The sequence below is a fragment of the Tarenaya hassleriana genome, unplaced genomic scaffold (assembly GCF_000463585.1).
Source record: "Tarenaya hassleriana unplaced genomic scaffold, ASM46358v1 Cleome42, whole genome shotgun sequence".
NCBI classification, from domain to species: Eukaryota; Viridiplantae; Streptophyta; class Magnoliopsida; order Brassicales; family Cleomaceae; genus Tarenaya; species Tarenaya hassleriana.
The window spans coordinates 481,107-497,163 of NW_010966986.1; the positions used below are offsets into that span (position 1 = coordinate 481,107).

The 16,057-nt window shown below is 34.0% G+C and overlaps 3 protein-coding genes across 12 annotated transcripts; all 3 read right to left on the bottom strand.

Moving 5' to 3' along the window:
- Positions 1–2,973: 2,973 nt before the first annotated feature.
- LOC104825058 (putative caffeoyl-CoA O-methyltransferase At1g67980) lies at positions 2,974–4,458 on the bottom strand. Its single transcript, XM_010557311.1, has 5 exons — positions 4,348–4,458; positions 4,147–4,229; positions 3,835–3,979; positions 3,582–3,713; positions 2,974–3,440 (listed from the first exon to the last, which is right to left on the bottom strand). Exons 1-5 carry the CDS (start codon positions 4,453–4,455, stop codon positions 3,129–3,131), a joined length of 780 nt encoding a protein of 259 aa, XP_010555613.1. The 5' UTR covers positions 4,456–4,458; the 3' UTR covers positions 2,974–3,128.
- A 1,612-nt stretch (positions 4,459–6,070) lies between these two features.
- On the bottom strand, positions 6,071–8,635 carry LOC104825059 (cell number regulator 6-like). Its single transcript, XM_010557312.2, has 5 exons — positions 8,367–8,635; positions 8,150–8,257; positions 7,588–7,702; positions 6,894–7,165; positions 6,071–6,465 (listed from the first exon to the last, which is right to left on the bottom strand). Exons 2-5 carry the CDS (start codon positions 8,255–8,257, stop codon positions 6,247–6,249), a joined length of 714 nt encoding a protein of 237 aa, XP_010555614.1. The 5' UTR covers positions 8,367–8,635; the 3' UTR covers positions 6,071–6,246.
- Positions 8,636–8,828: 193 nt separating this feature from the next.
- On the bottom strand, positions 8,829–11,921 carry LOC104825060 (luc7-like protein 3). Of its 10 annotated transcripts, none has more exons than XR_773531.1 (9): positions 11,710–11,921; positions 11,482–11,610; positions 11,291–11,330; positions 11,057–11,132; positions 10,773–10,973; positions 10,330–10,539; positions 9,905–10,244; positions 9,726–9,802; positions 8,829–9,553 (listed from the first exon to the last, which is right to left on the bottom strand). XR_773531.1 is itself a non-coding variant. In XM_010557313.2 (7 exons), exons 1-7 carry the CDS (start codon positions 11,750–11,752, stop codon positions 9,963–9,965), a joined length of 981 nt encoding a protein of 326 aa, XP_010555615.1. In that variant the 5' UTR covers positions 11,753–11,921; the 3' UTR covers positions 8,866–9,962. The 10 variants fall into 10 exon arrangements, 1 of the variants encoding a protein (XP_010555615.1); XR_773529.1 differs by having other exon boundaries at positions 8,829–9,585; XR_773530.2 differs by having other exon boundaries at positions 9,726–10,244.
- Between the last annotated feature and the right edge of the window lie 4,136 nt (positions 11,922–16,057).

The window sequence follows — 16,057 nt, forward strand, 5'->3', positions numbered from 1 at the left end:
AGGGTATATATATATATATATATATATATATATATATATATATATATATATTGGGTAAATCATAAATTGGATTCTACAAAAATTAAATATAATTACATTTAACATAAATTTAAATTCGATATTTTTAAAACTAAATTAACCAATTTTAAATAGAGAGAGAGAGAATGGGAAAATGGGAAAAGGTACAATTCCAAATATATAGACAGGCTGAAGTGAGAAGGGGTCTCTCATGCAATCATTTTGTTTTTGTAAGCCTCTTATGGAATATTCAATTTTCACCCTTTTCCTTTGCCAATAAGATATATTAGGGATATATTCATATATATATATATATATATGAATATATTTCTCTTTGATTTCGTTCATATATATATAGTCTTCTATATATTGGTCTGATATTTTTTATAAGTGCAATCGTAGAGACGAAAGGAATATAACATAGAGGAGAAAACATACAAAAGCTCTCGATCCGAGCATGCGTGTCATTGGAGGAAATCAATATTCTCCTTGCAATTTACAATCACTATTTTATGGCCAATTAAATATATACTTTTAAAATCTTTTTAATTTAGATCCGAACATATCATACCAAATAAAATTGAAACGGAACGAATGAATAACGTCTAAGGTGAATTCAATTTAAATGGATTCGAATTGAATATAAAAATAGTTGGAATATTAAATAGAATTAATGAAAATATTCTGAAAAAATAAATATTTAAACGCATTACATTTTTTTTTAAGTAGAACTCATGCGCTTTCGGGCCAAAGACAATTTGGAAGCTCATCCTCAACCATTAGAAACAAAAAAAAAAATGAAACAAGGAAGACATGGTTAATGATCCTTCTAATTATAATGCCCTAAAAGATTCAAACACTAACCCAATATCAATATATTGGATATTTTTGTTTGAATTATTTTGAAATGGAAAAAATATATCAATTTTTTTTAGGATTAGATTCAGATATTTTAATAAAAATATGTAGTTTGAGAGATATTCTCATTTTCGTTCATATTTTTATGATATTTATATTCAACCCGGATTATGTTTATGTAATTTATAGAAAATACATCAATTAAATCGTAATAATAACTTAGAAAAATAGATGTTTTTAAAAAATTAACTAAAATTAGTTTCTTTCTCAATTATGTTGCCATTATCATCTGAGATTCGGTTTTCACGAGGGTCAATGTTGGTCACTCCCCCTTTTTAGTTTCAAATTATTAGTTTATTTAAATATTGATATGAAAATTAAATCTTACATTGACGGGGAAATTGATGGGGGCAAGAAAAAAGTTATTTTTTTTTACGTGAAAAGTAATTTTCTAATTAATGGGTTTTAATGCTTTGGGGCCCACACCATTTACTGCCTTATCTCTTTTGTCATCTTCTGATTCCCGAATCTCTACATAACACTAACAGTCAACACATGTACAGATAGACTTGGAGTTCTATAAATACTCACTTTACTATCTCAGAAACATGCCAAAAAGAAAACAAAAAATGAGAAAAAAAAATTATGATACTCAAATATAAAATTTTATATACTTTATTTTAGCAGTAGACTTGTATAAAATTTGTATCGGTCTTTGTTTTATTTTTTCTTATGATATTCAAATCACAGAATCCTAATCATAAATTATTCGTAATTAATTTTAAAAATAATAATATTTTTTTGATAATCCAAAAATTAATCGCATCTTTATCCTAAAACTTATATGAATACCTTTCATGCATACTAGAATTTGGATTAACCAATTGAGTTATCCAATCTTGGACAATAATAACAATATTTGGTTGAGACTTGATTTTATTTATGGATCATTTTATGATCAATGTGATCATCTCATAAAAAAGCTTTAAAAATAGGGCGATTTTGTAAAATCTATGTAATGGGTTAATTAGGGGCGAGTATTGGGGTTTTGGTTTATCTTTGCGGTTCCAAGACGTTTTTTTATCAGTAATATATTTATTTGAAAAAAAAAACAAATTTCTGTTATTTTTTCGTATTTAGAATTCGATTTTAAAAACAATTTTTCGTATTTAAAAGTCAAATATATCCTCTTTAATCCGTTTTCATTAATATTCTATTAAAATTAAATATTGTTAATTAAAAGTAAAATTGAAAATTTTATTAAAAAATAACCTAAAAAATCTAAAATGACATCTATTTAATAATATTTTTTAAAAAAAACGACATTTATTATGAAACAGAGAGATTATTATTTTTGATATATAGTTTTTGTATAGGATTTTCAATTCAAATTTAGGTTTACATAAGGTTTTGTTCGGTTCAATTTTTTTTATATAAGATTTCATTCGATTCATATTCAATTTACTATAATAAAAAAATAGTTCAATTTGTATTCAATTATTATATAGAATTTCGTTCTATTCGAATTTTATATCGAATTAAATTATTCAGTTACATGTCTGCAGAAATGATAGGTAAATATCGTATTTAAAATAGGTTAATTGGATTAACAAATGTATATACATCCAAACAAATAATCATAATTATCCAATTAATCCAAGAATGACATTTATCAGGACCAAGGGAAGGGAGAGTTTGGATGTTACTCGGCCATGTGATGCTCTCTGGCACTATGGATTGGGTTAAAAATGGAGGCCCACTAAGCCCAAAAACCCAACTAATAAGCCCAATAAAAGATGGTCCAAACGAACGAATCTTGAAGGGTTAGAAGTGATTTAAATTTATTGTGGAAACTTTTTGTTTGATAATCGGGTGACTAATCTCGACCCACGTGCACGATCCTGCAACACACACGTGGGATATGAAACATTCGAAGTTGGCAGGAGGAGAATCTCCATATTCTGGATGTTGAACCCACGATCTCGTTTACAGGAAGGGCTCTCAAACCACTAGAGGTGGGGATTCCCCATTGTGGAAACTTTGTCACAATCTTACGAGGGATTGGGAAAAAGATACAAAAACATGCAACCTTCGATCTCCAAACAAAACATTGGTACAATATCTTATGGGGTTTATTCATGTCATGTAGGAGAAGACGGACATTACAGCACAGAGAAACCCAATGCGTAGTTTCTTTAATGGAAAAAAGAAGAAAATAAAACATTAAAAATAAATTCTTTTGGAAATTCATATCAGACGATCCGTCTGCAGAGAGTGATGCCATCACCGATCGATAGGAGAGAGACCTCGACACGTGGATCGGAGACCAGGAACCTGTTGAAGTCCCTTATGTGTCTTGTAATGGCCCTCATCTGTTCTGGGAACCTGTCTTCGCCGTCGTCCTCGTCCTCGTCCTCGGCCACCAATCCGAACCACAGCGTGTTGTCGTACGCGATCACTCCCCCGACCTTCACGAGCTTCAACAGTCTCTCGTGGTAGTTTTGGTAGTTGTGTTTGTCTGCATCCACGAAGGCGAAGTCGAACTCCTGTTTCTGCTTCTTCTCCTGCCGTAATGATTTTTTTTTTTAAAAAAAGCTCCATATAAAATCATGAATCCCACAAAATTCATGATTTTACAAATTTTTTTAAGTTAATATTACGAGCTTCAAAGTTGATCAACGCTTTTTGGCTAGATTAGGGCTTACGTCATTCAACATTTCGTCAAGAACAGGGAGAGCAGCCGAGTGAATGAAGTTGACCTTGTGATCTACACCCGCCTTTTTTATGAACGGTTGACCCAATTCGTAATATCGAATTTCGGGATCTATCCCTATAACCTGCACCCAACAACAATATATACATATAATGAATCGGAAATAGAGTTTAAATATAATTTTATTTGATTAGGATATCAGACGATTATTATTCGAATGAAAAGGGAATTAATACAATACATACACGACCATCTTCAGGCAACGAGAGGGCAGTTGCGAGCAAGGAGTAACCAGTGAAAACGCCGATCTCTATAGTGTTCTTGGCGTTCATAATCTTTATAAGCATCGACAGGAAATTGCCTTCGTCCACTGGTATCTCCATTTTGCTTCTGCATTCTCAAAATTACATTATGTATATGATATATACCGTTGGTGTTAATTATCCAAGCAACAAATTAATTGGGTCAAATTCAGACATTCTTGATAACTATACAGGTTTATGGGTATACATACATACACATATATATGTATATATAGTGATATCGTTGACACTTACAGATTGGCATATTTTTCGACCGTGGCTTCTCGAAGTTTCTTCAGCTGCTCGTGCTCCCTTGGATACGCGTTCATCTCGACGTACTGTCACATGCAACATTTCCTTACGCGTGTAAGTGTGTGTGTGTATATATATATATATATATATATATATAGAGAGAGAGAGAGAGAGAGAGAGAGGGAGAGGGCGAGATGGGGGGACATTTTGTAGAGCAGCGCTCCTGAGGATCCCTTTGGCCTCCATTTGCTGTTCTTTTTCTCTTTGTTCTTTCTTCTTCCTTCCCACTCCGTTCTCAAAGGTGAAGTGCATGCAATGCAACATCTCTCATATATATGCCTGCGACAGATGCATAATCTCTTTCTATAACGTTTCGGCATTAATTAACTTTAGTCACATGTAATTTTCATCAATAAAAAAAATTGTGCATACAAAGCTCTCTACAATCCATTTTAACCATAAAGGAAAAACAAATTTTTTTATTTTTAATACAAATTTTTTTATTTTTAATCTGGAAGTTCACCGGATCTTTAATCCGACTACATCTTCCAGAGAACCGAAAAACCCATGTGAATGCCCTCTCCCCAAACGAGGACTCAAACCCGGATTGGAAATGAGTTTTGCTTTCTTCCTTGCCGGTTGAACCAACCAGTTGATAAGAAAAAACGGATTTCATTACTCCAAAGTAATAAAAATAAGATGCTGATGTTTTTTTTTATCTTTGAATTATTTTGTAACTTTAAATTTTAAATATTGATATATCTCATAATAATATATGAATTATTGTAATTATGAAGATGGAAAATCACGAAAAATATGATATGTGGCGTCGTATGCATATTAATTTTGATGTATAAGTTTTTGCGTCTAAATTTCATTATGAATTTGCATCAAATAAAAATATCATAAACAATATCTTGTATAATTAAGAAATGTCATTTTCTTCTTAGAATAATATATAATTTTAATTATTATTGGATAGTGAATTTAAATATCAGAAAAATTAAAAATTACTCATATTATCATCATAACCATTTATAATTTTTTTACATAGCTTAATATTTTTTATTTAAATTTAGAATGTAAAATATAATCAAATATAAAATCACAAAAAACATATGACTCATTTATATGTATATATTTCTAAAAAAGAACTTTTTTGTTCAATATTTTGCCCATCCTTTAGTTTTCGGATGGTTAAAAAATATTTTTAATAATTTATACACAAAACTATGTATATAATGCATGTTTAAAATTCTTACCCTAGGGTTTTCCGTCCTGATGTTGACGTCATTTAATACATATCGTCAACGGTCCATGTTTTCCATATTTATTTCTCTGTAAAACGCTGCTTTGTCCTTTCACATTATTCTTTACCTTCAATTTTTTTTCTCTAACTACTACATTTTTTTTTTCGTCAGGCTCAAACCGAACTTCATGCCGTTCTGCCTATCGAAGCTTAAAATACACGTTGTCTTAGAAGTTTCGATCAATATACTATTTTATTGGAATAATCTGGTTTAATTTGGTACGTTCCATATTTTAATTGAATAAATTAAGAGAAAATGTCAGCAATTTCACTCTGAATTCCCCTAAATTCAGAACAAATCTTTCTTTTTAGAGATCTAATCTATTTGATTCATTCGAATTCACCAATTTTATTGTGTTTTGATGAAACCTTTTTGTGTTACTCATTTCAGATATTTTATAATTGTATTTAAAGCGTCTATAAATATTAAATTTATCGGAAAAACTTGATAAGAGAGATGCTAGACCAAGAACATTTCGTTAACCGGATTTTGGTCCGGTTCGATTTGAACCCATCATTGGTTTTCACTTTCTAGGATTTATCTTTTGTATAAAAAGAAAAAAAAACTGATAAGAGATGCTAAATATTTTTGCATTTGGAAGGGCCAAAGAGTGTGTGTGTCACGTATATAAGCGTTTCCGGATATTTAATCTCTCCAAAATCAGTCCTAAACCGGGAATTGAACCAAACCGAACCGATTCCATGAGTCAAATGCTACATAATCTATTCAGCTGAACAAGGCAAAACATAGTTCTAAGAAGAAACAAGACCTCGAACATGGGGAAACGTTGAGGCTACAATGGCTGCATTTCGAGATCGGTGCTGTGTCGGGAAACGGGAACAGAGCCGTTGTCTGTGTCGGAAGCTTTCATCTCCTGAACCGGAGGCGGGTTAACGACGGTCATGGGCATCACAAAGTTGTCTGAAAGGCGGTTCTTCATCTCACGGTGTTCTTGGCACAGTGCACACCAATGGAGGCAGCAGTGAACCAGGCAAGGGTCACAGGGCGAGTTCTGTAGTAACAAAAAAAAAAAACAGATATTAACGACCATAAAAGAGAAAGAAAGGACAAATTATCGAGTATTATCCATCAAAGTTCACATTCATAGGCAGAAGGAGCTCATATATTCGATGCTTGGTCATGAAACCCTATTGAAGATTCGCCAATGAGAATCACTTTCTAGTTCATTGCCAACAAATGAAAAACAGATAGAAAGTTACGAGATTTGTCAACTTCTAGTTCCTTTTACTATATGTGTCAGTTACTGACCGTTTTTTTATGACTATCATCTCACATAATGGATCTGTTCAATAGATCTAATCGACAGAGAAATCCTTAATCTCCCATTTTTACAAGCTTCATGCTTTTTCATTGACCCGTTTTTCGTTCAATTCCGAAGTGGGATTAGATGTTACCTAAAGGGAACAACTTTCTGATTACCTTGAGATGGTATTTCCTTTGCAAAGACTGACGAACGTTTCCCGTGTATATGCCGCACATCCACCAAGCAAACAACAAACCCTCGCAAATGAGAAACGATGTCTGAGGATCTATACCATGAAAAAGGGCAGTTGCTGCTGCCAGTGCCATTCCCCCTTCTACAAAAATCGCATGGCAAACACATGCCCTGGTCCCATGGGTATCATCATCATCACTCAGATTTTCGAAGTTACGCCCAAATTGAACACACGGGCAGAGAAGTCCCCTCCAGCCTTCAAAGGTTTAAAACATGGAAGTGAATTCGATATAATCTGGAGAGGATAAAATTGTCATCATACTTCGCTAGAGATTAATGAAAAAAACACGATACCGGAATCAACTTTCTCAGGACATGAAGAATGTGACTAGATTGAAGGTAAGATATGAGGCTCTTGACTCAAAGTGGGTCTATCACTCGATTCCATGAAATTCTAACACGTTTTTCACTCAAAGTTTTGACGTTTGCAAGGAATTCCCCAAGCATTAAGGGTGTTGATTAGTAAACTGGAAGCCCACATCAGGAATTACAAAGATAAACATCGGAAACCCAAGAGTGGTTAACATGGAAGAGATTTTAGAACTCTTTGAGGTTATAATTTCATAAAGGACAAGCATATAATAAACCCAAAGGATGAAAACCACAGGGACAACTCACAACTATCCGTGTCCTCAGCACAGCCGAAAATTCCAGTGGTCCAGGGCTCATCGGCAGGAGGCTCAAAGTTTTCAGGTAGAGGTTGGCCACACTCATTGCACTTACGAACATTAAGCTGTGGAAGAAGTTCATAAGATCAGTGAAACAGACAGAAGAAGCTCTCTTCATCATATCTTTCAGAGATCGGATTGAAGAACAAACACAAACATCACTTCCTCACGAGAAACAGATACAAGCAGAAATCTACAGAGAAACATAATTCGGTTGAACGGCGAAAATCGATGTTGGGTTTGGTGTTCTTACCGAAATTAGCAAACCCACATCCAATCTGGAGAAGATTCATTCAGTTCAGGAAAAACAAGAGACAGGAAAGCAAGTATTCCGAGCATTATCATATCGTTTCTCTTATAAGAAACCAAACAAGCATCACATGAATTACACCAGGAAACTACAAACCTCAGGATGAGATCCTCAGATCCGTGTTGAAGAATCGGGAGAAAACATCATCGAACACACAAATCGGGTGATTAATTGATCGAGAGAGAGAGAGAGAGAGAGAGACCTGAGGGACTTCGATCGGCTGATTGAGCTCGCCGGGCTTAATGTCATCGACCGGAGCCTGCTCCTTCCTCAACTTAACGTACCTCGACGGCGCTCCTCCGTCCGCCATCTGCAGCCAATAATAACCCAATCGGAAATCAGCCTCACGGAGAAATTTTCTCCCCGGTGTTTGGTTCCCGAGAAACCGCGAGAAAAATCACAAATCCACCGAATCTGACCTCCGAAATTCAAAGAAATTGCAGGTCCTCGAAGTTTGCCGAAATTTCAGCTTTTCTCCTCCAAATTCAAGTCATCATGTTTTTTCCCCTACAGTCTATGCGGTTTCAAGAATCAAAGAGTAAAAAGTCTAAAGGATGTAATCAGCGCTTGGTCTTCGCAAGTTTGTTGACCAACTCCGTTTAAGCAATCTCCCTATTAAACGGCATCGTTTTCATAATATTGGGCCCTTTAGCAAATTCTTCCCGGTTCGACGAAATTGAACCGGTGAATTAATCGGTTCAACACAAGTTGCCCATCGGTTTAGGACGGACATTAACAGTTTAACACAACCGAACTTTCTCTATTCCAACTATTCTTTTTAGTATAAAATGTCTATTTATTTATAATTCATTTAGATTTACATTTTATTGTTTTTCGTTACGTATTTTCATTGTTATCGTTTTTACTAATTTTTCCCAAGATTTATCCCGAATATCTATTGTTTTATAAACACAAAACTAAAAAGAATGTTTAAACCAATTTTAAAATTAAATTCTAATCAGAAATACGATATAAAAATCTGTTAAACCAAATAAGCCACTTGAGAGACCAATGTAATAGATTCGGCAATGTGATCTGCGAACACAAAAAAGCAACAGGACAAGAACTCAGCAACAGATCTTCCATGGCTGAAAGCGCATAGACATTTCTGTTCTTTTTCGCACTTGCATCTAACAAGTTCATGCCCTGTTCAAAGGAAACCCTGCAACCAGCAAATGCTTTTCCTCACACAGAACATAAATAAATAAATAAAATCTTTTACCTTCTTCGAGTTATCAGATTATCACAATCAATTCAACTCTGCAGAAGTTGTGGGATAATGGTTATGGCCGAAATGATCAAACGATCAGGCAGCAATCCTGTCTAAACCGGATATCCTCATTCAAGCCGATATGCTTTCCGGGTTTAACCTAAACCCGAAAGGGAGAGTTCATCATCCCTGATATTAAGCCAGACATGTTCTTTGTACCTGACGCTAATATGCAGATGAGATCATAAAAACCGAAACTAGAAACTCAAAATCTTCAAGGCAGGGTGAGTTCTGTCGTATGTTGGTTACCTCCGAGCTTTCGAGAAAGCATTATCTTCTTCCCCTTGCGAGATCCTCATTCAAGCCGATATACCCTGATTCTGTTGCCTTACATCACTTCAGATCAGAACAAGAAAGGGATATAAGACCTAAACAGATGCAGAAAAACACACACAAAAAAGATAGCTAAAAGACTGTTTCGAGGCAGATGCATTGAAGTTAATCGGTTGGAGAAATGCCTCGAGAGAAATACAGGGTAAAAGGTATAGAGTTATATGAGTACACCTACCTCAACCCTTTTGAACTTTTAACAATAAACCGATGAAGGAGACATTGGTAAGGTAAGGTCTCAACTCTCAGAAAAAGCTGTGAATGGTAGAAAGATGTTTCACCCATCATGATAACTTGACAAAGGAGGTTCAGTAAAACCCATGCTCATAAAACTAAGGGGATATCACATTTGTCTACCTCATTAAATTGCAAAGTCCAGTCCAGGCCCCCGAGATATAGAAAAGACGTTATCAAACTAGTATTGCCGAACGGGACTTCTGGAGTGGTGCCTTTTGTGGCCATGCCTCCCGCGAGGAGACCGTGATCTGCTTCGATCGCGTCCATCTCTTCCACCCCGTGATCTCCAATCTCTGTCATAAGACCTTTCACGGTCCAGATCTCGATCACGGTACCTTTCCCTATCACTAGAGCCGCCCCTTCTTCTACTCTCACATTCCTTCTCCCTCTGTTTCTTCCTATCATCTGCTTCTTTTCCTCTTGATAGCCTTTCTTCTTCTTTTGCTTTTTCTTTAGCAGCCTGGAAAGAAACCTCAGTCCATCATTTTTGAGGAGGAACAATGACATTAGGCAAAACGGGTTACTGTTCTTCATTTGAAACTTACCTTGTATTCAGCGAGAAAATCCCGGACCATACCATAACCGACATGTTGCTTTCCGGTGACATGGGACTGAGTCCTCTCAACGGCATCATTCGCCACTAGGAATGAACAGCATATTTCGCACAATGCCATTTGTTTCTCCTGTGCCATTGCTAATACCTTGTCATTTGGTCGCTGTAACAACACTGCCTTCTCAGAGTTAAGCTCTTCCACCTACAAGAGTTACCAAAAACAGAAAACATCAATGCGCTAGATCTTCACAATTTCAGAAACTGCATGACACAAGGGGAAACTACAAATAGGAAGAAATTGGGTTTGATCCACTCATTAGCAGTTTATTTCTGGTAAACGCCATTATCCAACTCAGTATGAGTGCCAAAACTAATAAAATCGAAGAAGAATTGATAATTCAGCAGGTGCAAATACAAGATTTCACGCAAAATTACCTTCTTCATTAGGGCTTCAGCTTCATCTACCTTACCAGCTTCACCAAGTGCCTCCACTTGTTCCAAAAGGATCTTGATTTTCTCTTCCAAAGCAGACAATTGTTCAGCTTTTTCTGCAGATAGAGGAGGAGGTGGGGCAGGTTCAACATCTTGCGCAAGGCGTTCTCGTCCACGCCTAACCTTCCTGTCAAGATCATTCACCTGTAAACATGCCCATGATTTAGCTGACGATAACGGCTATAAGTTATGATCAGAAACAAAGAAGACTAACAAGCATAACCCACCAATTTCTCGCAAAAGTGAGCAAGTTCAGCCTCGAATTTTGGCACATAGGAATCATGTCTTGGAGAATTCTCAAAGCTGAAGACACAGAGCCAAACAATAAGACGGAAATTTATGGAACCGATCAAATGTTGGCACATAGGAATCACGTAAATTTATTGAAGACTTCACTTAAACCCTTAAACCGGGCAACCATAAAATGGATGAGAGAGAGGATTCACTTGTTCAAGCCTCACCTCTCTTTCAACTTTGGATCATGAATTCTTGGGCATGCCCCTGAGACAGAAAACATAAGATCAAAATCGATAAACACGAACACTGCAGCTCACTATTCCGACAGGAACATAGAAGCTGGAGATGAACTTCCTATATTTTTGTAAACCCTAATTACCATAGCATAAACAGAACTAGTTAAAGATTGACTAACCGAGATCGCTTCGGGTGTTGACGAAGAGGTCGTGAGGACAAAATCGAACCATATAAAACGCACAGACCTCCTTGTCGTCCCATTTAATCTCTTTGAACCCTCTTTTCTCTTCATCCGTCAGATTACGAGCTGCAAAAGATCGCAAGAAAGGTTCGATATTTTAGCCATTACACAAAAAAAAAACCAACAAAGCCCTAAAGGTAAACCAATAAATTCTTGGCAAGTCACCTGCACCCATGAGTTCGTCTAGCAGAGCTCGCTGAGCATCCATGGCGGATTACAGTGGAATCAAAGTGGATAAAGATAGAACCTGAGAAAGTCTGGACTCGAATTACAAATTATTGTTGGGGAATTCTCAGGGGAATGACGAACACCGAGAGAGAAAAAAAATGCAGCAGGGGCGGTGGTGACGATGATGATTAGGGTTTTTTTTTTTCCTGCGCGAGCGCAGATGATATAAAAACGACGACGTTTAGCTCGCTTTGGCAAGAACGCGAAACGCCTTTTTTCTCGTTTTTTCTCTAATAACATTCAAAGGTCGTATGTATTATAAAATATGAATCAGTTTTTTTTTGGGTTACGATCAGAAATTAGACCAAAACTCGAAAAATATAGATTTAAACTTGAGGTCGAATATCTCAAGATCACCTTGTTATGACGGTTCTCTCTCTAACAATTTAATGAATGAAATTATATGTATTATAAAGTATCTAGACCATGAATTTGTGATTTCGTATTTAGTAATTGAATTTAATCGTCGCAAATTTTAAAACGGATACAGAAATCAACTAATTGTATTTAAATCGAATCTTATTTAAAAAAAATCGTATATACTTTTTTTTTCAAAATAAATTGATCGAAGTAACGCAAAAACAAGATGTAAAATGAAAATAAAATATTAATTCAACTGAAAGACTGAAAAAAATACAAAAATCAAATGAATATATTTTTTTTAAAATCAAAACAAATCTAAAATATTTAATTCGTGTTAAAAACTAATTGGATATGATTTTTATTAAACAAATGTAATCGAATTCGAAGTGAAATCGATTAAAAAAAATAGAATGAATTCTTTTATATATAGAAAATGAACGATTTGTTTTTAGAAAAACGGCTTCAAATTGAAATCGGATGAAAAACTGAATAAGTATATTATTCTACATCATAAAAAAAAAATTGAACCTGAAATAGTCTTTCAAAACGATGTATAATTTCAAGTTCATAATACACATTTGAGGCAAAAACAGGACAAAGTATATTGTACAAAAGAAGTGTGCACTAAATTTTATATATATATATATATATATATATAGGCTAAATAGTTGTTACAGTTGAAGGATATCTTGACGGGGGATTATCTCTTTTACCCTCAATGTGCTAAATGGACTTCTACATCTACCCTCCTCTTATCCAAAAAAAAAATTTACTTCCAAAATACCCTCTCAAATGTACATTGACCAAAATAACCTTATAATATTATTTTATATTTATTTTTTAAAATAAAAATCAGTATTCTCTCTCCTCAAAACTAGGATTTCTCTCTCCTCCATTCTTCTCTTTCGATTGAAGCTTTCTCTCTCTACATTATTTTCTCTCTCCTCTGAAATTGGGATTTTTTCCTCAAATTTTGACAAAATCATAGTAAAATCTGTATGAAATCAAACAGAAACTTAGAAATATATAAGCGGCAGTCGAAAATCCCCGTCTTTTTTATGAATATTGATGGTTTTAACGTTTTTTGTATATATTTTTATTATTATTTACTAAACTTTGTCATAGATCCATATCAAATCTGTGTTTAAGTGTTTTTAGAATATAATTGAGTCATGAATCACACAGTTATCTATCATAATAGTCAAAGTGGACATATAGAGCACAAAGGTAACAATGTGCATATCGTTCATGGATTACAACAATAATACGGATCACAATATATAGGTCATAAAGGTTACATACGGGCACATAGTCATATGGGTCACGAGCCATTAGGATAATGGTTGACATAGATCATTAGGGTGATAAGGTCATATGGTCACACGGTCCCATGGTCACGTGGTCACACGGTCTCATGGTCACATAGTCACATGGTCTTTAAAGCCTAACATCGTATATTGACAAAGTGTTACGTGAATGGTAGGAGAACGTCTACAACAGGAGGAGAGAGAAACCGCAAAATGATAACGGTTGTGAATGTGGTATTTTTGCAATAAAGTATATTGATGCAATTTATCTTGGTAAACAACAAACGTTATGTCCCTTGATATGTGCGATAATGTCTTCATGAATCATGAGTAGTTGGCAGCCACAATATTTGTTCATGGCAAGGTGACGAAAAAAACGTGAATTATTTTTTTACCAAGTGACTTATTTTTTGTGTTTGGACATTAACTATGACCCCCTTTTATTTGTTTTGTAAAATCCTAAATTATGAACTTTAATTTTTTGTTTTTGATTATTTTGTATCTGAATTTATATATGAACTTGTCGGCGAGAACGCCTAATTTGTATCTGAACTTATTTATGAACACATTATTATATCAATACAGTACATCATTAATTATTCAAAGGAAACATTAACATCGACAATGTCGGAGAGAACGCCTAATTTGGAATGAAGAGACAAAATTTATTTAATAATGGTGTACTTTATTTTGTGTAATAATGTGTTAAAAAAATTTGTATAATAATGTCCAAAAATATTTGTATAATAATGTTATATTGTGTTTGTACAATAATGTATAATTTTTTTTGTATAATAATGTATTAAAATAATTCTGAGTAAATATAGTTACCCAATAATTACTATTTATTTTAGCATATATGTGACTCTTATTACACACTAAATAAGTTGACTCATATGAGTCATCGTTGTGACCCATTGTGACCAGCCTGTGATCATGTGACCGAAGTGCAATTTTGCACTGTGTGACCATTGTGACCGACTGTGACCTGTGACCGAAATGTATTGATAAATCTAGGTCAAAATTCAGTTTTTAAACTTTGGGATGGTTTATCAGAGTCTATATATCAAATATATAGCGTGTATGAAAAATTTTCAAAATATTTTAAGGGGTTTGTAAATGAAATATACCAAATTTATCAAAGTTACTCATAAAACATTATGAAACATATAGGAACACATTTGGAATAACAACTTTGAAACATAAAAATAGTAAAAACTATATTTTAATGTTCGAAACAATATAAAATAGGTTTATGAGAGACGTGTAACATTGTACAGTGATTAAATTAATAAAAATCGCATGGATCGAAGGTTGTGACCGGTTGTGACCGACTGTGACCCATTGTGACCGAAATTTACTGTGGGGTCCACACGAAGAACTAGTCAGAATTTCAACAGATTTGTATGTTTTTGGGGTCCACAATTATTATTTCTATTTTTATTTTTAATGTGGGGTCCAGTTTGAATATTCAACCCTATATAATTCTTCAAATCTATATTTTTTTCTCCCAATTTTTAACTTCAAATTTTATCTACAATATTTTTCACCCAATATTTTCTGTAAAATATTAAAAAATTCAGATTTTTTATTAACAAAATTCAACATATTTTGTTGTACTCCATTTTCACATAAAATCATCGAAAAATGTAGTTTTTGTTTTAGGTGTTTTTTTCCTCCACTTTGAATTCAGCCGTATATATGTTCCCTTCAACATTTTAATGTTTGAAACAATATAAAATAGGTTTATGAGAGACGTGTAACATTGTAAAGTGATTAAATTAATAAAAATCGCATGGATCGAAGGTTGTGACCGACTGTGACCCATTGTGACCGAAATTTACTGTGGGGTCCACACGAAGAACTAGTCAGAATTTCAACAGATTTTTATGTTTCTGGGGTCCACACTTATTATTTCTATTTTTATTTTTAATGTGGGATCCAGTTTGAATATTCAACCCTATATAATTCTTCAACTCTATATTTTTTTCTCTCAATTTTTAACTTCAAATTTTATCTACAATATTTTTCACCTAATATTTTCTGTAAAATATTAAAAAATTCAGATTTTTTATTAACAAAATTCAACATATTTTGGTGTACTCCACTTTCACATAAAATCATCGAAAAATGCAGTTTTTTTTGTAAGGTGTTTTTTTCCTCCACTTTGAATTCAGCCGTATATATGTTCCCTTCAACGTTTTAAGTCCAAAATTTTCTCAACAACAATTTCTACCCAGATTTTTCTCTAAAATATAAATAAATTTATATTTTTAATAAATAAAAACCGAAAATAAAAGTTCATGCTATCAAACAAACAAAAAAAAATCATAATTAGGATTCAAAACAAAATAAACAAAGCACTTGGTAAAATAAAAGTTAACACTCTGAACTTTACCACGGATAAATATTGTAGCCATCACCTGCTCACGGATCAGGATGACGTTGTCGTCGCATATCAAGGGGCACAACGTATGTTCTTTACCTCTATAAATCGCTTCAACATAGTTGATTGCAAAAACACTATATTCACAACCGTTATCATTTTGCGGTAGTCCCTCCATATACTAAATGTCGAGTACATCACCATCAGATAAAGATTTTGATCCACCCAA

What these genes read in the sequence shown, in the direction of transcription:
- LOC104825058 (XM_010557311.1), bottom strand. Translation starts at nt 4,455, where the DNA reads ATGCACTTCACCTTTGAGAACGGAGTGGGAAGGAAGAAGAAAGAACAA. An exon ending in GGAGCGCTGCTCTACAAAAT is followed by an intron (nt 4,230 to 4,347) that starts GTCCCCCCATCT and finishes TGCATGTGACAG; the next exon opens with TACGTCGAGATGAACGCGTA. An exon ending in TTGACGAAATGTTGAATGAC is followed by an intron (nt 3,441 to 3,581) that starts GTAAGCCCTAAT and finishes TCATTACGGCAG; the next exon opens with GAGAAGAAGCAGAAACAGGA.
- LOC104825059 (XM_010557312.2), bottom strand. Translation starts at nt 8,257, where the DNA reads ATGGCGGACGGAGGAGCGCCGTCGAGGTACGTTAAGTTGAGGAAGGAG. An exon ending in AGCCGATCGAAGTCCCTCAG is followed by an intron (nt 7,703 to 8,149) that starts GTCTCTCTCTCT and finishes CTTCTTCCACAG; the next exon opens with CTTAATGTTCGTAAGTGCAA. An exon ending in TGCTGAGGACACGGATAGTT is followed by an intron (nt 7,166 to 7,587) that starts GTGAGTTGTCCC and finishes AAACCTTTGAAG; the next exon opens with GCTGGAGGGGACTTCTCTGC.
- LOC104825060 (XM_010557313.2), bottom strand. Translation starts at nt 11,752, where the DNA reads ATGGATGCTCAGCGAGCTCTGCTAGACGAACTCATGGGTGCAG. An exon ending in GATCCAAAGTTGAAAGAGAG is followed by an intron (nt 11,133 to 11,290) that starts GTGAGGCTTGAA and finishes CTGTGTCTTCAG; the next exon opens with CTTTGAGAATTCTCCAAGAC. An exon ending in CTGAAGCCCTAATGAAGAAG is followed by an intron (nt 10,540 to 10,772) that starts GTAATTTTGCGT and finishes TAACTCTTGTAG; the next exon opens with GTGGAAGAGCTTAACTCTGA.